This window comes from Rhynchophorus ferrugineus, unplaced genomic scaffold (genome assembly GCF_030347505.1).
Source record: "Rhynchophorus ferrugineus isolate W39M unplaced genomic scaffold, kcgeb_rfMv2 rfM8, whole genome shotgun sequence".
NCBI classification, from domain to species: domain Eukaryota; kingdom Metazoa; phylum Arthropoda; class Insecta; order Coleoptera; family Curculionidae; genus Rhynchophorus; species Rhynchophorus ferrugineus.
The window spans coordinates 13,995,759-14,018,796 of record NW_027472587.1 but is presented as its reverse complement, the minus strand read 5'-3'; the positions used below and the strand labels follow the sequence as shown (position 1 = coordinate 14,018,796).

The 23,038-nt window shown below is 33.8% G+C and overlaps 3 protein-coding genes and 2 non-coding genes across 13 annotated transcripts; 2 read left to right on the top strand and 3 right to left on the bottom strand.

The window, feature by feature from the left end:
- Positions 1 to 378: 378 nt before the first annotated feature.
- Positions 379 to 9,619, bottom strand: Dyb (Dystrobrevin). Of its 7 annotated transcripts, none has more exons than XM_076411599.1 (18): positions 9,479 to 9,619; positions 9,145 to 9,291; positions 8,837 to 9,053; positions 8,695 to 8,780; positions 8,487 to 8,638; positions 8,323 to 8,431; positions 8,103 to 8,269; positions 7,920 to 8,044; positions 7,762 to 7,863; positions 7,623 to 7,704; positions 7,457 to 7,507; positions 5,911 to 6,026; positions 5,663 to 5,834; positions 5,397 to 5,608; positions 5,134 to 5,333; positions 4,233 to 4,352; positions 993 to 1,279; positions 379 to 659 (listed from the first exon to the last, which is right to left on the bottom strand). In XM_076411599.1, exons 2-18 carry the CDS (start codon positions 9,287 to 9,289, stop codon positions 519 to 521), a joined length of 2,484 nt encoding a protein of 827 aa, XP_076267714.1. In that variant the 5' UTR covers positions 9,290 to 9,291; positions 9,479 to 9,619; the 3' UTR covers positions 379 to 518. The 7 variants fall into 7 exon arrangements, with proteins under 7 accessions (XP_076267714.1, XP_076267716.1, XP_076267715.1 ...); XM_076411601.1 differs by having other exon boundaries at positions 4,233 to 4,349; XM_076411600.1 differs by having other exon boundaries at positions 9,145 to 9,309; positions 9,479 to 9,600.
- CycB (Cyclin B) lies at positions 9,183 to 13,029 on the top strand. 3 transcript variants are annotated; one of them, XM_076411610.1, is made up of 4 exons: positions 9,183 to 9,293; positions 11,014 to 11,329; positions 11,388 to 11,804; positions 11,944 to 13,029. In XM_076411610.1, the coding sequence occupies exons 2-4, from the start codon at positions 11,030 to 11,032 to the stop codon at positions 12,550 to 12,552; spliced, it is 1,326 nt and encodes a 441-aa protein (XP_076267725.1). In that variant the 5' UTR covers positions 9,183 to 9,293; positions 11,014 to 11,029; the 3' UTR covers positions 12,553 to 13,029. The 3 variants fall into 3 exon arrangements, with proteins under 3 accessions (XP_076267725.1, XP_076267722.1, XP_076267723.1); XM_076411607.1 differs by lacking the exon at positions 9,183 to 9,293 and adding an exon at positions 10,721 to 10,860; XM_076411608.1 differs by lacking the exon at positions 9,183 to 9,293 and adding an exon at positions 10,851 to 10,918.
- LOC143200859 (uncharacterized) lies at positions 9,730 to 22,291 on the bottom strand. The gene is made up of 23 exons (XM_076411598.1): positions 22,074 to 22,291; positions 21,705 to 21,757; positions 20,842 to 21,046; positions 20,450 to 20,666; positions 20,111 to 20,281; positions 19,982 to 20,056; positions 19,737 to 19,874; positions 18,723 to 18,812; positions 17,327 to 17,434; positions 17,098 to 17,271; positions 16,890 to 17,042; positions 16,681 to 16,834; positions 16,467 to 16,618; positions 16,332 to 16,413; positions 15,419 to 15,597; positions 15,186 to 15,356; positions 14,936 to 15,121; positions 13,560 to 13,706; positions 10,524 to 10,578; positions 10,367 to 10,468; positions 10,143 to 10,310; positions 10,019 to 10,087; positions 9,730 to 9,959 (listed from the first exon to the last, which is right to left on the bottom strand). Exons 1-23 carry the CDS (start codon positions 22,091 to 22,093, stop codon positions 9,820 to 9,822), a joined length of 3,009 nt encoding a protein of 1,002 aa, XP_076267713.1. The 5' UTR covers positions 22,094 to 22,291; the 3' UTR covers positions 9,730 to 9,819.
- On the bottom strand, positions 20,324 to 20,396 carry TRNAR-ACG (transfer RNA arginine (anticodon ACG)). Its single transcript has one exon. It is a non-coding gene; the product is annotated as a tRNA-Arg (tRNA).
- TRNAK-CUU (transfer RNA lysine (anticodon CUU)) lies at positions 20,732 to 20,804 on the top strand. The gene has a single exon. It is a non-coding gene; the product is annotated as a tRNA-Lys (tRNA).
- Positions 22,292 to 23,038: the final 747 nt, after the last annotated feature.

Here is a 23,038-nt window from a genome sequence, read left to right as displayed (position 1 = left end):
CTATTTGATATGATATTCCGAATTGAATATATTGTACACTTATTTCTATTAACTATGTATGCCTGACACTCCTAATTAATTTAATATTATTCACTTAATACATGTATGTCCAATTATTATTACGTTAATACTAAATCCTTTACTTAGGCCGTAATATTAAATTTGTAGTTTACAAATCCGTTGAAATTCAAGCGCACTTTCTAATATATTTGTACTACTAATAGTCTTAAACAAAAAACGAATTGAGTTCGCATTAGAAAAAATAATAAACTAAAGAAGAAAAATTCAGTTTAGATCGTTTGCATTTATAATTCTAAACAATGCACTTGAATTTTAGCACTCCCTTATTATTAAGAAATATGTTATAATATCGTCCTTACTCAGAATCACCTTAATTATCTTCCTATGTAATATGTTCATGTTATTTGTTATCAACTGATGGTATATATGAACTAGGTACATTGGTAAGACATGGATCATTGACTATATCAACAAGTTTACTTCGAGTCCCAACTTCTTTACCGATTTACCCATTGTTTGAGAGCCTCTTCAAACTCTATTGTTTCCTTGTTTCTTACATCTTGATGTTCGTTCTCTTCTTCGCAGGCCTCAAGAGCTTGTGATAAGTCTGGATTTAAATGGTTGTCATGTTTGGAGTACTGTAAAAAATAAAATATTTAAAATCAAATTATGCTGCTGAAGTTATTTTTTCGTGTTCGTTTTAATTTAAGACTAGAAGTGTCAATGTTTCGTTAGTTAAGTCATTAAATATGTTAATCTAAACAAAGGAACAATGAACTTATGTTCGAAATTTACTACCAATGACTTTGTATAACCTGAAGCAAATTCAGGTCAAAAAGACAAGAAAAATAGTAGGAATCAATGGACAAAACTTTTATTTAATACAGTTGTCAGCAAAAAAGTGCCTTTTGTACTATTGCTATAAATCATGCAAATCTAATAGCATCTTGCTACATTTATTATGTACACACCTGCTGCACAAATGGATCTTGATTCGAGTCCATTTGTCCGAAGCTTTGTTGGACTAGAGAATTAGCCAACATATTTTGGGTGGTGGGATAATGGATTCCTTGCATCTTGAAGTTTTGTCCATGGATATAGTTTTGACTCGACTGATTTGATATGTGATTAATTTCGGGGGGACTTGACGGATGCCTGGCTCTGAGCTCCGCCATAAAATTGGCATCCTGCATGTATCTACGCTGCAATTCTTGCTGCCACCCAACATCCGACTCATCGTCGCCATCATCTTCAAAATCTGAACAGAAAATGTCTTAGGCAATGAAGCAGTACATACACATATTTTAATAATACGATATAATCCATTATATTCAATATTCTGTTTGAAGCATTTCAATGCTATTCAAGAATTTTTATAATAAAATAAAAATAATTGTGTTGTGTTGGAGTGTAAGCATAAAGCTGAGCTAACTAGCTGACAAACCATGCCAATTCTACAACTTAAAATATTAATAGAACATATGTGCCTTGTACAAATAAATAATTCTAATATTAGAGCTTGTAGATTAAACGAAAACAATACATACTACATATGATTTTTATAAATTTTTTTATAAAATATTAGGAGAGTTGTATGATAAGTACTTGGCCTTGGCAAGAACATATATTCTGGGTGTCAAATATATATTTCTCCATTTATTAGTATAATATTTAGGGAAAATGTTCAAAGCTCTTAAAATTAGCAGTCACTTGTCTGGGTCATGGGCTTATCAAACAAAATTTAGTGCTCCTTAAACTTCCTATGCACCAGCGTTCTGTAACTGTAACAAATCCACTTTTCATGATACATAACCATAAATAGAATAATTAGTAAAGTTGCATATTTACTAACCTTTTCAATATAACATTATTGAATACAATGAATTAAACATGCTAGAATATTGTACAAAACGTTTTTATCTATTATCTTGTCCAACTTTATATGCTAAATGTGTACTATTATGCGCGTGTTGCTGCACATTATTTTGAGTTAAAACATACCGTATGATCTCCACTTTGAAAGTATAAATTGTGAAAAACATTATAGGACCTCTATGAAGAATTATTGGTGAATTTTCTTACAACTAATCTTAAATACTTACATAAGGTTCATCTCTAATCTTGTTTGGAATTCCATAAAACAATCATTTTTAACAGCCAACATTCCACAATCTACCACAGAACGTATATCACTAAGCAAAATGTTATTTTGTTAAAATAATAGTAATAATAATAAGTCATGTAAAACACGAACTTACCGTAATGATATAATATCATTTCAACGATAAACGTTCAGATTATTCAAGTTAGCCTATTAAAAAAACAAAAAAGAAACAAAAAAATAACCAAAACAAACTAATTTGTTTTATTAATAAAATAAAATTATCAACATTAAGAATTAATAAATATACAGTCATAACACAATCTAAAAGTTTAACAGTAACAGTAAAAATTATTATAAAAATAGAATACAAAATATATAAAATAATCACAAAGTTCCCAAGTATTAATACAGCGCCACATGCCGAGTAAAATAAACTTACATTTAATAAAAAATAAATTGCAAATATTTCAAATGTTTTTTTTTAATGAAACAGATCATAAGTACATAAGGAAAACATGAAATAATCGTATAGGTTGCCTTTAGATTATAAAAAAAGAAACAATCCTTTAAAGGCTACTTAAGGAAGTTGAAATTCTTAAGTACTATGAAGATACTTTATAAATTACTGTCAGGTAACAATATAAAAATAATATTATAAACATATTATCAGAAAAAGCAATTACCGCACTATTTATATAATCTTAATTACTTAAACATACTTAAAGTACATGGTAGTTAATTTTAATTATAATAATTAAACAATGTAGATAATAGTTATAATATTGTTAGATTTTGAGGGTATCTTTTTTATCACTATGATTTATCTAGATTGCACCTACTGCTTACCATGGGATCTGAACCATGGAACAATTTAAAGGTAATCCCAGAAGATATCCGATCTTATCCAGTCTAGTTACTGGCGTGACCGTTATGGATGTTTCTTGTTGGAGTTTGTAGAGAATCACAAACACAAATTACCTCCATGCACTATTGGTATTTGAAACCCATAAATTATAAGTCAGTAGGACCATACTGTTGCCTTCACCACGTCTACTTGATTATTCTAATTTACACTCAGTATGCCCAATATACAGATATAAACAATGAGTTTCAGAGCCATAAATAAAAATGCCAGTTTTTAATTAATTTGTTACGAATATCATTATTTCCTCACTGAAAACAATATCGAATCATTCTCAGCTAAATCATTGCTAAATCGAAACAGAGGAAACAGCACAATAGCGCTGAAAAATTTAACAGAAATAAACTGAATGAACAAAACATATCATTACCTGTAAATACTCAATATTCAAATGTTTTTCCACTGTTACATACATGAAAACGTGTAATGAATACACAAAATCATGCATGCTGCAACTGATTTAATATTTTATCGAAGAAACTTTTTTATTTATCATTCAATATTGACTATCTGACTATCTATCTATATCTAACAATATTATAATCCATTATGATACATGTCAATAAGTTGTCCTTCTCAGAACAAATTATCCTAAAAGTAAATAATATCACTATGGTGCAAGTTTAATGCCAATCTTTATAATTTAAGTAACAATTAAATAGTGTTGATAATGCCGTTCAATTCTGAGTTATATTTAACAAAATCGATTGTGCTGATAATTTACTAAAATTACCCTTAATATTATAAAAATAGATGGCTTATGATTCTAACTAAGGAACAAAATTATGTTACATTTTTTTTTAATGATGGAAGATGAAAATGGCCAAATGAAAAATGCAATTTATGGAATATCATCGAAAACGTGACAGACTAGATTAAATGGCTAAGAAGAAGGAACATTTTCAGTTTTAGTAATCTGTTTATTGATTGATCCAGTCTTGAACTCAACGACCAACGAGCTTAAATATTTAGAGTAATTAAAATATCTCTAAATTGTTCAAAACATAACATTCGAGAATTCAATTCAATTCCTTGAGATTCAAGCAATATTCCCACTAAAAAGTATCTGAATCTTTAAGAAAATTAACAAAATTGTTTGTAACAATAAATCTAATCAAGAATTTACTATATGGCAAGATAAATTTACATTCTTTATATCTACTTTATATGCCTATCTATCAGTACCTGAATTTAATTCCCTTACTAATGTAGACATAGCATTAGTAACTGAATCTGCAGCTACCAGAAGATCGTTTCTTAATGAACGACCCAACGAGCCTGGAGTACCGTTGCCGTTAGAGCCTACTAACAGAAATAAGTGTGAGTATAAGCTGTTTTTGTAATTAACATCTATATATGTTTTTGTTAAATTAAAATATACTGAGTTACAGTAGAAGCTCCTTATTTAAGGCTCTCTTGTTCTTGTTTTTACTACTTGTGTTTTAAAAAATAGTGTTGGCAGAATCAATTTGAACATATGGATTAAAATTATTTGTTTTAAGACATTCCTTGTCACTTGTTAACGAATTGGCTATCTTTGCGTATTACACATACGTGGCCATACATTTATGAAGAATGTGAAGTAAAACACATCTTGGATTAGTCACATGGGAGATTATGTTATAAAGCTAGCACTACTCCTGCTCTAAAAACATCAAAACAAGGACAACCTGATAGCATCTTAGTGTGAGTTAAAAGTGCTATTTTTTGTGACTAGTTGCGGAATTATCTTGTTTCTGACGTTGTTTTCTTTCGGGACTTATTTGAAATAGAATAATTTAAGCTTCTAAAACCGTTCTAGTTTTGAACAATGCTCCAGATTATCTTCGTCCTTAAACTCTCTTACATTAGACAAATCCTCAAAATCGTACTAAATCATATAAAATGTAATTGTTATATGCATCGTAACAAAAAATTATTGTTGGAAGAACTGAAGCCATACACAGTAAAATAATGCTGAAAAAAATGGACAGTCTAGGAATGCAAATGAGCTTTCGGACATTTGACAAATCCTTTATAATTGCATATATTTATTTCATATTATACACCGCGAATAAAGAGCCTTTACCGTATATAAAGTTCATACTTATGCCAGTGCCACCGCCAAATGCGTTTCTGACATCTCCGCCAACTCCCATCAGCGAAGCATCATTATTAACGTTATGCCGATTAATCTCCCCCCTATCGCCACTCCTTTCGTGCTGCTGCATCATCGCAACTGGTTCCGGGCGACTAACCACACTACTCAAGGGTTGAACTAACCCCAACGGAATGTCACGTCTTTCTCTGCACCAAACATATTTTCATTTTTATCGAACAGACACATTTATATATCCACACCAGACTTACCGTTGTTCCCTTTCGATTTTTTCCCTATCGCTATTTAGTGGAGGCATGGAATTCGTCATCGATGCGCTCGAAGCAGGCGGCAAGCCCATGGGCGTTTGGGGAGCGCTCCGAGGGTTCGCTTGCGTGGTTGGTGCCGCACCAGGCGGAAGGGGGGGCGATTTAGTACTTCTAGGAGATGAATTTGGCGTGCTTCTTGGGGAAGACTGGTGATTCTGTGTAGCGAAATTGTTAGTGTTCGATCGTCTTGTAATATATACTGAAATTACCTTTAACATCTTCATTAAACCTTCTAATTGTATCATAAGTTGTCGTCGGGAATCTTGGAGGGTAATAAGATGAGTTTCCAGTTCATCTTTACGCATTCTTAATGCTCTAAGTTCACTCATAAGGACTGGGTTGTCTGCGCTATGACCACTTGATTCTAATTCCTGTTGCCTCCTGCATATAATGGTTTATTTTAACATAAAGTAATTTTTTCAAGACTAATATAATATTCAAACCACTGCTATTTTACCTTAAACGAGCTATTTCCCGCATTATTTCTCTATTCTTGGATTCTAACTGGTTAATCAGTTCTCTCTGAGCTCTTGTTGAATCCATGCCAAGGCAAGTTTCAGAAGGCACTCTGCCCTATAACATTTTTATAATTGTTATATAATAATATGTGGTTTATATATTTCTAATTCATTATAGAACACAAACAAAAAACAAGTTAATAAGCTTACTGGTACAAATAATTATAGTAACAACGACAATATTATTTTATAGAAAATAAGCATTTATAAAGGACTTTTCACGTGAAGGAGGCAACAACAAAAAGTGAGTTATAAAATTTGTTCAGGTTAGTTGTACTTCTAGGCCCCATAATATAGGAAATGAGAAGACATACCCGTAATATATTTTTTATCTAACTTATAGAATTCTAAATAATTCACGAAAAGAGTTCCTTAAAACATTTTTTTCGTATTTAGTTTTTATTTTATTTTTTCTGCCGAATTCCAAAGATTATTTTTTCTTGTATAAAACTGTAAATAAATATTTCAAATTTAAATTTGATTAACCTCGAACTAACGTCGGAAAACAGCTTAATTGACTCGTACATGAACCAGACGGAAACATCATATCGGTATCATAACTAATTTCAACAAACAAGTTAAGACAACCAAACACTTATTTTACGTAGCATTGCAACATAGGCAGGTTATAGATATTTAATGTTATTTTTTGACATCCCTTCAGATATTATAAATGTCAAATTATTTTTCATTTGTTTCTATTTTTATACTTAAAAATATGGATATCATTAAGCACTGCCAAATGTGACAATTGTCGAATAACCTCTCTTAAAGTGTTTGTTTTTATAGCGAAAATTATTAACAAAAAAAATATTCGAAACTCAAAAAATCATCATCATCTAATCATATCGGTATCACAACTAATTTCAACAAACAAGTTAGACAACCAAACACTTATTTTACGTAGCATTGCAACATACGCAGGTTATAGATATTTAATGCTAATTTTTGACATCCGTTCAGATATTACAAATGTCAAATTATTTTTCATTTGTTTCTATTTTTATACTTAAAAACATGGATATCATTAAGCACTGCCAAATGTCACAAACGTCGAATAACCTCTCTTAAAGTGTTTGTTTTTATAGCGAAAATTATTAACAAAAAAAAATATTCGAAACTCAAAAAAGATATAAATACGCGGACCGAAGCAGTCTTGTTTATACTCTAGATTATAAATTACTTCAATACAAAAAAACATCTTCCAAAGAATGCAAAATCAGGTAAATACTTTAGTACACTATAAACCTAATCTTTAAAGAAAACAATGATATGTTCAAAAAGTCGCATTCACATCAACTAGAAATACAAATAACCCTAATTTGAATGCATTCCAGAATATCACTTTCTTAACTTGAAATGCCCCGTAAGAAAAGCACCCAAACACTATTGAAAAAACAAAAGAAACTCTTAAAACTTTGAACTAAGAGGAAGTATGGTTACTTTAAAAAAGTATTTGCATATCTGAAGCTGACTTAAACTTACCCCTATTGTGTCAGGCGATAAAGAATTTTTTCTATAGGTTGCGTCTCGAGGCTAGAACAAGAGTAGCAAAAAAGCACATATAAGGAAGACATGAGACAAGATAACAAAAAAAATTAAGACAGGCTTCATGCATAAGATTACATATTATAGATCACTAATATCATACCATGCCTCCTCTTGCTTCTTGAGCTAGCTTCGCAGCATATCTAGCTATTAGACGATGTTCATCATCCCTTGCACTATCCAAACTGAAAATAGTACTGTCAGAATTCAAAAATACAAATAAATATTAGTATAGAAAGTACCTCCTTGCCGTTGATCTACTATCTAAACTACCCATACCATCAAATCCTGCGCTAAATTGACCATCTGGAAATCCGTTATGAGATGGAATTGGTGATGGCGGCCTATAAAAACATAAACCAACATACAAATGTTATTATTACATCAAGAAAAGCCTTACACTATATGCGACAGGTTTAACGTTTTTTCAGGTTGTTCTGGAAACCGCGGAAGATTATTGCGTTGCTTATCAGGAACACATCTGAATGATTTTCTTAATGACTGGCCAATAGTTTTACTAGGTGACTAAAATTATCATCAATTAGAAATCTAGCATTAGAACTTTTTCAGAAATACTGCTTACAAAAGAAGCATATTCTTTGACCTGATGCTCCAGGGTATGAGGGGTAGAAATTCTACCTCTCCAGAAACAATCCTGGCACAGAGTGTAGTGTGGACACTTTTGACAACGGTACCTGAATCCTGTAAAATTTTCCCTCTGACAGGCATCACACTGAATAGGATGTATAACTAAAAATAAAAATAAATACTGAAAGAGCCTTCAAATTACTCTGTGAAAATACCATTTTCAACGCTTGATATTCTATGGAGTAGTGGTAGCCAGACTAAACAGGGGGGGCCTGGGTCAGACATCATAGTATCCAGAAAATCATTAACCGTAACTTTAACATTCTACAAAAATTTAAATTAATTTAGAATAAGAATATATGTATACCAAGTAACTTACAGGATTAAATATGGAAGCGGCTAAAGTGTCTGTATAGCTGAATGTAGGAGACTCATAAACAGCTGCTGGAAGAGCTAAAACTTCTTGCAAATATTCATTAAACCTCCACTGAATTAATAGGCCATTGCTGTCAGAAATTTGTGAAAATACATCTAAAAAAATTGAACAAAAATAGCTGCTAAAATATTGTTATTATTGAGCTACGTACATCTTAATTTATCCATTAATTTTCCAGCACATAGAGTAGCAAGAGCTATCTTGATAGAAAATACTCTTATCTTACCAACATTGTCACTAAAATTAAAAAAAATACATCATCCCTTATTACAAATGAAATTAAACTAACTTACACTGTAGCATAAGCTGCTAAAAGCCAATTAAGTAACAAACTAGAACACACGTCAACATGAGCTTGTTGTGTTGGTGGAGCTCTTTTGTTTAAACTGTGATATAAAGAGCAAAGAAGTGTTTCCAATCTAGCTACACTTAATTCAGATGAAGGTTCTAAAGCATGTAAACCTTGTTCTCTAAATGCTTCAATTACATTCCATATATCTACTGCATGTACTAAAATGTAATTAAGATATATATCAATAGGTCATATTAATTGACCACAATTAAAATATGGTTTTACCATCTTAATAATTTAACTACTTACAGCTAACTTTTTTCTGGATAAATCGTAATTTAGTAGCAGTTCTATATGAAGCAAATCTAATCAGGTCAAAGTTATGAGCACTCATTTCATGGATAAGTGCTAGCCTGTGATCAGAAGATCCAGGTAATACTTCTGAAGACTGCATATCTGTAAGTGACAACTATCCTGTTGAAGTTAACGAAAAATGACAAGAAACTATAAATAAAATTTAAATATTATTGGTATATATAATTATGATTTGTTACGAACACAACATACACTTGTTCGATTTAATAAAACGCACAATATTTTTGAGATTTAATCGATCGAATAAATTAAACACAAATTAACTTACTGAATATAACGTTATTTTTATAAAATTAGGTCAAGAAACAAGTCACTGCACCTATAAATCTTCAAGATTTTCACTTATATTAAGGAAAAACCACCACTCGCCATTTTCTTCTAATTGCATCTGTCATCCAAACGTCAGAATAAGGTATTTTCTTTTCAAAATATTTTTAGCCTATTATATATAAATGGTAGGCAACCTGAAATTTATTTATGACCTTCGTCATTTCATCAGTAAGAAATAATAATACTACATCTGTCGAACTTATATTTATTGAATAGGCACATATTGTGTTCATCTATATAAATTTACAAACTATCTAATTAGTAAAGGGGAAATTGTTTTTAGCCTTTATTATTGCCTCCATTTCTTGCTGCTAAATACGCTACATACATCTGCTGGTAATTTTGAGCATAGTTATTACAAAACTCGCAATAACCTGGTGGACCTTGAGGACCTGTTAGACCTTGAGCGCCTGGGACACCTATAGCAAAATCAATATATTTAGAGCTGTGGTGTATTTTAATGTGAAATTCTATTTACCTGGTCTGCCAGGTTCTCCTCTTTCTCCAGGCCTTCCTGGTAATCCCTCACCTGGAACTCCTGGCGAACCTAAATAAATGACAATTTAAGTATTATAACATTGATAATATATTAAAATTAATACCTTGAGAGCCTCTGGGGCCTATGGGCCCTTCAACGCCAATTCCATCCTGACCTTTATCTCCCTTTTCACCTTTTTCTCCTGGTATACCAATAGATCCGGGTGGGCCGCCAGCTCCAGGCATACCCATAAAACCTCTTTCTCCAGGAGGACCTGGAAGTCCTGGTTGACCTAATAAAATATATCGATAATCATATTAAAATCAGAAACCTTTTGCTAAAACGTACCTTGAGGACCTGGTAATCCTGGAGAACCGGGTTTACCAGGTCTCGATATTCCTGGCGGACCTGGGGGTCCAACAAGACTAGCGGTTATATCTCCAATTTGCTCTACAAATATGTACATTAAAAATAGATTATGTTAAAATCACTATAATATTTTTACCTCGTATTACTGCCGCACATATGTCTCTGATTTCAACTTCAGTGTAACTCTGACCCTAAAATTATAAATATTGTATTTTACTACTAAATTGTTTTATGTTTTAAATTTCCCACTTTGATTTATTATCGAGCGATGACAGTTCCGCAGATGGCGCAACTTTCGTTTTACCGTTGATATTTCATATCAGGCATCTCAGTCATTACGACTAGATTTTTGTAAGAGAAACAAAGAGAGACTATTCAAATAAAATAACGGCCAGATTTGTTTTTTTCCTGAAGTTGTTTACTCTGTTTTTGTTATTCTGGCTGAAAAAAAAGTATTTCATAAGTTTTTTGAGGTGAGTTTTATATATCTCATGCCGTTTTCTGTGATATATTACAATAATATAGTCTGGGGTAAATTATACAGCTTAGTATTGTAATGGATTTAATTAAAAATCTGTTTCGTCCCATTAACGAAGTATTTATCCTTAAAGTCGTTTCCTTTCTAGCTATAACTAAGTAAATATGACTTCTCGTTTACATCAAGTAATAACTCATATCGATCCTAATCAAGAAAATGCAAGGATCATTGCAAAATCGAATAATACTAAGGACATATTACAACCAATCCGAAGGGGGGCCCTTGGCGATGTCGGAAATAAATTATATGACAATAAATATATACATGAATCAACTAAAGCTTCCATGGGCACAGTTTTACAAGCCGTTTCTAAGAAGAAAGTTGATTTGAACAATTTGGTGGGCCCTCCGTTACAAGCAAAGAAGAAAATTGATGTCCCAAAAAAGACTTTTGTTGTCAAGAAGGTATAATTATAATATTACGAATTAAAATGATACTGAATTTATGTTTTTTTAAATGTAGGATACAACAGCAAAATCTAAAGAAAATATTGATTTAAATAAAAAGAACATCACTGCTGTGAAACCTAAAGCAGAGATTATTGTTCAGAAGAAAGCAGCTGTGCAGGTTCAAAATAAAGTGAGTGAAGTAGTGAAAAGTAGTCAAATTCAACAAACCAAAGAAATGGGGATATATGACCCAGATGAAAAAACTAAAGATGATCCTTTGATGGTAGTAGAATATACAGAGGATATTTTAGCATATTTAAGAACTATTGAGGATAAATATCCTATTAAGGAGAAGTTCTTAGAAGGTGCTAAAGTTACATCAAAAATGAGGGCTACATTAGTAAATTGGTTAGTGGAGGCTCACATGAATTTCAGTTTGGAGCTTGATACATTATATTTATGTATCTCTATCATAGACAGATATCTTCAGGTAAACATTAAAATTCTTTGAATTAAATTTTTATAATTATTAGTTTTATTAGGTCTATAAGATTGGTTAATATCACTTGAATAACTATATGACTTATTTTAAAAAGGCAGATATCATGTTATTACTCTTTTTTTTCTAGGTAAATAAATCTGTCGACAGAAGTGTGTTTCAGTTAGTTGGTGCATCTGCATTACTTCTATCCTGTAAACATGAAGAATTATATGTTCCGGATGTAAGTGATTTTGTGTTCATCTGTGATAATGCTTTTAAGAAAGAGCAGATTCTTCAAATGGAAGTTGATATTGTTAAGAAGTTAGATTTTAGAATGGGATGGCCTTTGGGCATCTATTTTTTGAGAAGGTACAGTAAAGTAGCTCAAGTCAAAAGCGATCACTACAACTTAGCCAAGTATATTTTGGAACTTGGTTTGTTAGAGTATAATGTATCTTCTATAAAACCATCTCTACAAGCTGCAGCTGCTTGTTGCTTATCAATGGCAGTTCTCAACATGGTCTCAGATCCATCTAAAGTATGGACACCAACATTAGCTCACTACACAAAGTATCATTATTCAGATTTTAAGCAGTATATGTATGATTATGCAGATTTAATTGCAAAAGCAGAGACATCTAAACACGACACAATTAAACAAAAGTATTCCAGCTCGAAATTCGGAAAGATTAGTCTTAGTTTCAAATTAAACGGGCCATTGATTCGGAAGATGACTTTATCTCCGGTTTTGAAGTAAAAATATGACTGATAGCGTAATGTAGATATTTTAAACTGATTATTTAAGATTTATAGTAATATTTTGTACAGTGTTCTATATACTAAAGTATTTTTATATTATTAATTTTATTGACACCATGGAGCACTTCTGTATGGAATAGTGGAAGGCTATTATTTTTGACGGAATTTGTATTTAGTTTTACACTACTCTGTACATTTTTTAGAGTATATTTTATGGTTTTCAATAAAGCATTTTTGTGTTCCGATGTAGTATTTAGTGTTTGAATGTTTTGTAAATTATATTAAAAAGCAAAGCGGTTAGTTTTAACAAGTTTAAAAATGTTTTAACAAGTTTCTTGTATATGCTGGAACATTTTAACAGTCCAGCTGTTAAAATGAGTTTTAACAGAATGTACCTATTATTATTATGTATGTGTAAGGAGTTACGTGTAATGATAAATTAATATAGTCGAATAAATATAACCAAATTATGTATTAGATTTGCTTTCTTAAATCCTATCTTAAAATTATGACTAATTCGGACTTTTCAGAAGTTTTTAGAAATGTTTTTTAATATAAAAATATGTTAATAATTAGGGTTTTTTCAATAAGGTTGGGTCGAATTTATTATTTAGTCATTGTTGCTAAATAACTATGGCAACTTACTCATTTTAGTATCATACTCAGCTACAAATATTTATTGTCTAAATGAGTTTTAAGACCCCAGTAATATTTGCTCAAAAATCATTGTATCTACGAGATTGTTATGATTCTCCCACTAGTTGCAAATGCGTCAATAAAAAATTATTAGTGAGCAAAAAATAACTGCCATGTAAAGGTCATCTTTTAAATTCAGCTAGATTTATGAATTGTTTTAGAAACTTGGACCAATCGGATCGCTGCTACCGTGGAAAGTACTACGTTCTTATTTCATATATAATCGCACATATAAATAATTTTATTTCGACATCGATTGGGCTTTATTGAAAATCCTATATTGCAATTTAGTACGTTGAAATTACTTACCGGTGAACCTTGCAAACCTGGAGGGCCTTGTTGTCCACGATGTCCCGGAGCACCAGGTATTCCAGGAGCTCCATCTTTTCCAGGTACTCCAGGTAAGCCACTGGGTCCCATAGGTCCTCTTTCTCCTGCTGCTCCACGCTCCCCTGGCTACATTACGATTTGGAGGAAAATAATTAAATGTCGGATAGTTCTTTAATACGGACTAGAAGCAATCGCACCTCGTCAATGCGAAATATCAGTAGGATAAGACATTGTCTTTTCGACGTAAAACAGTATTTTTTTATCAAAATTAGGGCTAAACAGTGTAACAATATATTTTATTTATAGGATATAAGTTTAATTTTATATTTTTCAATTGATTAATTGTTTGTAATGTACTTGAAAGTGCAATTGACTATTAAGAAGGTATAAGAATTTCGAATATGGGGTATCACTATGGTCCTAAATATTGGCTAGTCCATACTTAGGTACTAGTACGTAAGCAATTAGACATTAAGATTGAATATTGAGCTTACTCCAGAAGAAGCGACTACCACAACAATAGACAGAAAATCAGTGTTATGTACACAGTTGAAAAATGTTTTAGTGGAAGGACTGCTTTTCGCAGAATGGAATATATGATGATAGAGTGTGACGACTTGCAAAATCCACTCAGTCAGTGTGGCATAGCAGGTAAAATATGGTTAAGACTATTTCTGAAATGATACAAAAATAAACTGCCACTTAGACTTGCAAGCGTTTGGGTTTAATAAAGAAAACGTTGATATTTGTCTTCAACTTTTGGACGAGATGTTCGAGAAAAATAAAGGCAAAGAACAGAAAAAAGTTTAGAAAGAAGAAGAAGGGGAATTTGATTCAAGCACTGAGCCATATGCCATAATAGGGAAAGAAGCCCTTGATCTGTAGATGTAAAATATATGTTCTGCTTTTTTCAAAAATTACCAGAGGACAATTCTGGGTTAAATGCTTGAGGTGTGGGCTTTGGGAACATAATGACTGTGCAGAGCCCGAATTTGACACTTAGATACGTGATTTTTGCAAGTAAAATAATTAATTTCTTACAATTACCAAAGTTATTTTATTTCTTACTAGATAAGCCTTATATGAATGTTATTTTCTTGAAGATACTTAAGTTTATATCGTCGCGTATTTATAGCGCGTATTTGAGTAACTGTTCCATATTTGTTATCTATTTGGCAATTTTGTTTAATGCCCATGTATGATGATATATTTTAGCAGGAAAAATATATATTACATTAATAAAATGTTGTTTTTTAAATGGTTTTTTACTTTTGAGCCAAAAACAAAATGGTAGCCCATATTTAGTTACTTTCCTCTATATATAGGATGTTATAAACTTATGATTATTTGCTTACTATTCCCGGCACTCCCGGTAATCCCCTAGGTCCATGTACACCTCTGCCATAACTCGCTTCTCCACCCGATACGCCTATTAAATCCCCGGGAGGCCCGGGTGGTCCTGGGGGACCGGCGGGTCCTGGTTGTCCCACAGGCCCGGGCAATCCTGGATTTCCTGGAGCCCCCGTACTTCCCGGCATACCCTATCGGAAATTACGTTTTATAAGTGTAAAAGTTCGACAATAAATCTTATATGTATAAACTTACGAGACCTCCAGGATATCCTCTCGGTCCCATCGATCCCGGGATTCCGGGTTCTCCTTGATCTCCTTTTTGTCCATAACGACCCGGTGTACCGGGTATTCCGTCACTACCAGGTAGACCGGTGGAGCCTATAGGACCCCTAGATCCCGTTTCGCCTTTTGGTCCGATAGGACCCTGTCCATAATGCGTTCAGTTTTATTAGTTTGATTAAAAATCCAAAACTACACCGTACTCACCCTTTCTCCTGGAAGGCCGCTGATACCTTCCGGACCTGGAGGTCCTTGAAGGCCCGGTATACCCGGTTCGCCTGGCAATCCGGGGAAGCCTCTCTCGCCTTTGTCGCCCGTTAATCCCGGAAAGCCCGGTTCTCCCGGAAGACCTGGGGGGCCTCGGTCTCCAGCTCCGGCACCTAAGCCTTTAAATTCGAAATGAATTAAAACCGGTGTGAGAGCAGTGTTGCGAAACTCTCCCAAAAGTAAAAACCTCGATCTGTTATAGAAAATCTTATTTGGATTGTTATTTTTAGCGTTGGGAACAATCGACTGTTTTTAGTCGCTATTTTCGGTTCGACTGTTTCTGTTATTATTTACTACCGATTGTTTCAGTCGTGTATTTTTAGTTACTATTTTTGGTTCTACTAGTTTCATTCGACTGTTTTTTAATGTTCTGGCTCAGTCGTCCTAGCCGCGATCTTGACAAAAATGTACCCAATTTATGCTTACATAGATTTATATGTAATATATAAAGTTTTATGATTTTTTTGGTAGTTTTGTAACAGTATTTCGGAACGATGTTTTTCAAGATTGTTATTGTAATGGGGTAAAAATATTAAATTTGTGAATGATAAATAGTAAAATAATTTTGACTGTTTTTATGGCAATATTAGGTAATATTTCGATTGCTCTCGCGATTTTTGTTAAAAAATATTTCCGTTCAATAATAAATAAAGCAATAAAGCTCTTGTTATTGTAGATCTCAGTTAAAGTTAGAAAAAGTTAATCAATATCAATAGACCCAACATAAATGCAGTCAAAGTTATATTTCTATTCATCAATTAAAACGTTTCAAGTTGCTTTTTGGCAAAAATTACCTCATCTTTACTAATTAAAATGTTACCCACTGCTATTGCGTTAAAAACGATATTATTACCTGGTAATCCGGGTAATCCTGGTTTGCCAGCGTCGCCTTTAGGGCCAGGTGGTCCTGAGGCACCAACTTGTCCAGTAGGACCCTATCATCAGACACAATAAGGATATGTTCAGTACAGATTAAATTCTGGCATACCGGAGGTCCTGCTGGTCCTAGCGGACCGGGCGCGCCTGGAGGACCTATAAAACCGGGCAAACCTCTGGCTCCCTCCAATCCTGGCGGTCCCTCTAATCCCGGAGGTCCCCTGGCGCCGTCAAGGCCGGGCAAGCCGGGTAGACCACGAGAACCTATGTCATAGCGAAGAAAAAATAATGTAAACGATGTTGGAATAAAACTAGTGTTAAAAAACCTTGTTCTCCTTTCTGACCCGTCTCCCCCTTTATTCCTTGTTGGCCGGTTAAACCTATGGGTCCGGGAAGGCCAGGTTCGCCCGGTAGACCTGGTGGTCCGGAAATAGTTTGTCCGAACTGAGAACCTACGCTTACTGTGCGTCCTGGTGGACCCTACAATTTTACCCAATATATGATATAAATTTATTTCAGTTACTAGACCATATACCGGCGGACCAGGCAATCCGTTTAGACCCGGTGCACCGACGTCTCCTTTGTCTCCTTTTAGTCCCTGCGGCCCGATAAATCCGTCCAGGCCATCTTTTCCCGGTACCCCGGGAGGCCCACGCGGACCCATCAATCCTTCTTCCCCCGGAGGACCCTAAATGAACAGTTTTACGATTTTTAAGTTACAAAACAAACAAGGTGCTAAGTACCGGTGGCCCTCTAAGACCTGGAGATCCTGGGGGACCCTCAACGATCGTAGCTTCCAACGACGGTACAGATTTTCCTGGCAGTCCTGGCGGACCCATGGGACCTACTGGGCCTTGTTCCCCCGGTATACCGGGTAGACCGTCCGAACCTCTTGGTCCTTCCGGCCCCAGGTCACCCTAAAATTCAGATATTTTTAAAAATTTTATTGTTATTTTTAATTTAATAAAATACCTTATCGCCTTTGTCGCCCGCATTTCCTTTAGCACCTGGAGGTCCACTAGTACCAGGTACTCCGGGTAATCCTCGAATACCAGGCAGGCCTTGTAAACCAGGTGATCCCTAGGTTATATTTGTTTTAACAGTATGGGTTTTTATTGAAAATGTATATAATAAAAATAGGTTAATTGAAAAGTCCCCGGCTTGTCACATAGATGGCGCTACTAGAATTAAATCCATATGTTTTTAGTTAGCCCTAACCCTCAAAAGATGCATTTATAAATTTGACAGCTGTCGGTATCATCAGTTTGTGAATTATAGCATTTTGAGTTAAGCAATTTATGTTATTGTGAAAAAAATGGATAAATAGGAATTTCGCGTCTTGATAAAATATTGCTTTTTGAAGGAAAAAAAAATACAGTTGAAGCAAAAACTTGGCTTGATGCGGAGTTTCCGGACACTGCCCCAGGAAAATCAACCATCAAGGATTGGTATGCTAAGTTTAGACGTGGTGAAATGAGCACCGAAGACGGTGAACTCAGTGGACGCCCAAAAGAGGTTGTTACCGACAAAAACATTAAACAGACACTCTGGAGATATTAACTAAATGTGTATATTATAGCGTTCACGAATATTTGGGTATGAGAAAACTCCGTGTAAAGCGGGTGCCGCGCGAGCTCACTTTTGACTAAAAACAACGACGAGTTGATGATTCGACCAAGCGTAATAAACCCGAGTTTTTGCGTCGATATGTGACAATGGATGAAACATGGCTCCATCATTTTACTCCGAAGTCCAATCGACAGTCATCCGAATGGACTGCATACGATGAACTCGCTCCAAAGCGTGGGAAAACGGAACAGTTGGCTGGCGGTTATGGCGTCCGTATTTTGGGATGCGCATGGAATAATTTTCATTGACTACCTTGAAAAAGGAAGGACCATCAACAGCGACTATTACATAGCGTTATTGTACCGCATTTAAAGAAAAAGAAAGTGTTGTTTCACCAAGACAATGCACCGTGTCAAAAATCCACGAATTGGGCTTCGAATTGCTTCCCCATCCACCGTATTCTCCAGATCTGGCCCCCAGTGACTATTTTCTGTTCTCAGATCTCAAAAGAATGCTCGCTGGGAAGAAATTGTCGTCGAATGAAGAGGTGATCACCGAATCTGAGGTCTATTTTGAAGCAAAGGACAAATCGTACTACAAAAATGGCATCGAAAAGTTGGATGGTCGCTATAATCAGTGTATCACCCTGGGGAATTATGTTGAATGAAAAAAACTAATTTTGGCAAAAAATGTGTTTTACTATGGTAGGCCGAGGACTTTTCAGTTGACCAGTTATATGATGAAATGGCATTTCTGATTAATTTATGGTATACTGAATATGTTATCAATGGGAACGTACTGGATAGCCCGGTCTGCCGAATTCTCCTCTTTCTCCACGCGGTCCCGTTAGACCTGGCAGTCCTGGTAATCCCGGTGGTCCTGGAAAACCCTGGGGAAAGTATAAGAACAGTTAGAAGTACTTCAATACAATTAAATGCATTATAATCAAAATTTAAGGGTATTCTCAACACTTAAACCTATTTCGGCTGGAGTTCTACGGCGTAGTGTCTTTGAACCACTCCTGTATCTGCTCTATACTGCTAATATTCCAACAACAAAAGAAACAGTACCTGAAACATTTGCTGACGACACAGCTATCATTGCGAAAAAATGTATCTCTGTCTAAGGCTGTAGAAAAAATACAAATGTCAGTCAACAAGCTCTACAAATGGACTAGAGTTTGTAAAATACAGCTTAATAACTCCAAATCTGTCCATGTTAATTTTGCGTTGCGGCGAAATGATACAAACTAATTATATCATTTGAAGGATACCCTATTCTTCAAGCAGAATCAGCTGAATATCTCGGCATACGTCTCGATAGTAGGTTAAATTGGAAACAGCATGTTAGACAAAAAGCAGAGGAGGTTACTGAGAGCAGTACTGGTTAGTCGGAGGATACTCTCAACTTGAGTTAAAACCAAAGAGATTTATCACTCAGTCATAATGATCATCGCTACGTAACCAACGAAGAGCTGCACGATGACCTCGAAATCAAACGAATCTACAAAAAGATTTCGCCATAAAATATGAAATAAAGTTTTCAATCACAGCACCGTGAAAGCGATACAGCTACTGAATAACACGCAGGAAATGAGAAGATTGAAACGAACCAATACACAGGAACTAGTTTAGTGTATAATTGTATTCTTAACTTTAGCTTAGGTAGATTAGTTTTATTTTAATTTAGGGAAATATATTCTGATGTATTAATCCCGTACTCACCTTGCTTGTATATTAATGCAAGTACAACAGAGCAGTACTAATAAATTAATATTGCATTAAGCATATCTAAGCAAAATAGCTGTACTTACGTCGGTACCATTAAATCCTGGTGGGCCACGTGGACAAACTATGTCACAAGTATTGTTAGTACTTGGCCTGGCGGGTATTACAGCAGTTGGAATTGGTTCCTTGTGCAGTATATCTGGAGTAACAGTTGTGGGCTCTACCTGTATATCAATTACATCGCATGTTATTGATCAAATCTCACCAATATATTCAAGGTTGTTGATATATGATCGTTGTTAAAGGTATTAATCAATAATTTACAACTTACCGATGGCAATTCTGAACAAGTTTCTCTTTGATGCCGTGTTGGATCACAACTCATCATCATCCATTGTAGGTCGATCTATAAATATCGAACTGGCGACATTACGTTCCTTGGACTACAAGCGATACTTACCGGAACTGTTTCCTTGGAGTTTGCGAATTTTGATATAGAAATGTTTCCGTTTATGTCGATGGGTCCTCTTGGTTCCAGCGGTTTTTCGTGCATATCCTTGCAGTCGACATAGAGACTTACTTTATCTCGATGGACACCAAAATGCAATTTGTGCCAGTTCGTATCGAATACCTAAATAGTAAAATTAAATTATTTAAAAAGGAAAAATTTAACCGATCCTGCCAGGATTCGAACCTGGAATCTTCTGATCCGTAGTCAGACGCGTTATCCGTTGCGCCACAGGACCTTATGATGAGTTATTTTTAACTACATATAAGATACTATTACCTAATATTTTACCTGTGCGTTATTAAATCTCAATGTCTGCAGGCGACCTTCATAATTCGATATACCAAAGTCAATACTACGCTGTCTTGGGTTTAAAGCGATATAGAATTGTGGTCTTTGTTCAAGTCCGTTAACTCGTATCATGTGCCAAGCCGTTCTTGCTAATTTCCTAGCTCGGAATGTTGATATGAACGAAAATTGTTCAGGTAAACCCAAAGGAAACACATTTCTAAAAATAAAAATAAATTATTGGGCTCCTATGGAAACATGATGCGAGACAAAACTTCGACATAAGCCCGGCTAGCTCAGTCGGTAGAGCATGAGACTCTTAATCTCAGGGTCGTGGGTTCGAGCCCCACGTTGGGCGTAACTTTTTTTTAATAAATATATATTAATTGCTGTACCGTGTAGGAACTGTTATATCTGCTGTTCTTTCTATTCGATAGGCTGTTTGGAATGAACTCGATCCAGCAACTTTTCTCACGCCAGTGTATTGTGATTCAAGAGCGTCCAAGCGGAATTGTCTGATAAAATCGTAAGCTTGTAGATCGTCATCTCCTATTCGAAAATCTGCACATGGGCCGGTTGCGTCCTCTTCAACTCCAATCTCTGTCATATCAGTATATGTTAATAATAATTAAAAGAGAACTAACATTAAAATGCAACATGTGTAATCATATTATTACCACTATTCTAGGTATATACTGTGTATTATATTTATATAGATTAGATACTTTATTGTTAAAATATAGTAAAATATTTAGTATCTACGTAGTATCTATATGTATATCTATTGGTGAAAATCCGAAGTATTAGCATAAACGACTGTTTAACAAACTAACCGATTTTGACATTTCTCTCTATAAAAGTTCTTTATTTAGTATTTTTGGGCTATTTAATATATATATATATATATATATATATATATTGTATATATATAACTATATCAAACATTTGTGGTGATGCGGCTTCTTCATATCTCAGTTGTCCGGTTTAGTTTGAACGATTTTAAAGTGTTGATTATTTTGATGTCCGTGACACGTTACAAGAGTGACAGTGACACGTTACACTGTTGCATTTCGAATAAGAAGAAAATAATCAGAATATAGGGAAACATATAATAAATTAGCTGGTAGTAGTTATTAAGAAAATAAGCACATTTCCTAAAATAATAAGTAATAATATGTATAACAATGAACAATAACTACAAAATTAGATTGTTATAACAAAACTATAAAATGATAATAATAATAATTTTTATACTTACGACCTGTTGATTGTTGAATGAGTTGTAGTAAAAGCAATGGCCATAATGTTAATCTAAAATAAATATTTTTTAAACAAAATTTATAACTTGCTCATTATAATTAGAAAATAAGTAATACTCTGCATATTGTAATAAAAAATGTAATAAATAAGTAATCTCTTGTAATAAAAAGTCATTTTATTCAACATTAAATGGTTGTACTATAAATAAAATTGAATCAATTAAAATCAATGTTAGTTTCAATTGGATAGAATGCATTTTTGCTGAAAAAAAAAACAAATAGAGATGTTTACATATTAACTAATATAATTTTATTGTCCTAATAATGGATTTTGTTCAGTTTTATGGTTTTTATATATAGGAACTCACCTGCTGAAGAATAATAGCATAATAAATATGTTTTAGTCTGTCAGATTCCTGTATATTTGCACCACTGTATCAAGCGCGCACTTGTGTCATCTATAGGAACAACTGCGCTTTTGCAGCAGATGCATTTAACTGATTGACTTGGTTCGTTCTATCGGTGGCAGAGATCTATCCAGGAACATTGATCTGAGAACACTGTGGAGCTTTTGTCCACCGACCAGAGGCAGAACTATTAAAATCCAATGACTGACATTAGAAACATTTTAAATTGATCTAAATTGCAGATCTGTTCGGCATTTTGACACAGATTTTTTTCCAATTAGATTATAACGAAGCTATGGTCAAATGGCGTTTGGTTTAACTGGGACATAGTAAATAATGTGCGTAACTCTTTTTTTGGAGTGGATGTATTGAATTTATAATTGTTTTTACGATAAACTTTATTAATTAATATTTTAAAAATACATCGATTGATAGTTTATATAATACAATGCAAGCTAGTGCAATATTTTTACAGTGATAATATTTTAATTACATAATATTTTTATTGATCTATTGTAACATAACAGATAAAAGATTCTGTGAAATTATTTAATAAAAGTATAAAATACAATCTTCGAGATATTTTTCGACTCCTTCATAAAAATCAAAACTGATGTTTCATTATATTGTTGGCCCATACCTTATGTACAGATGATAGCGCTTATTCTGGCCATTTTTTCCTTTTAACAAGGCATTTATTGGGGAAAATTGATACAATATATGTTACCGATTCGTGAAAGAGATACCGTGTCAAAAGAACTATGTTGCCATGGATGAGATCTAATCATCGGGGTAAATCGAGGGAAAACCTCAAATTTCAAAGGCACGTACAATGTTTTCATATATTTTTATGAACGATAATCAGATATTGGTGTATAATGTTATTACTGAACTGATGTGACGAAAAATCGGAAATAATTCAGTGT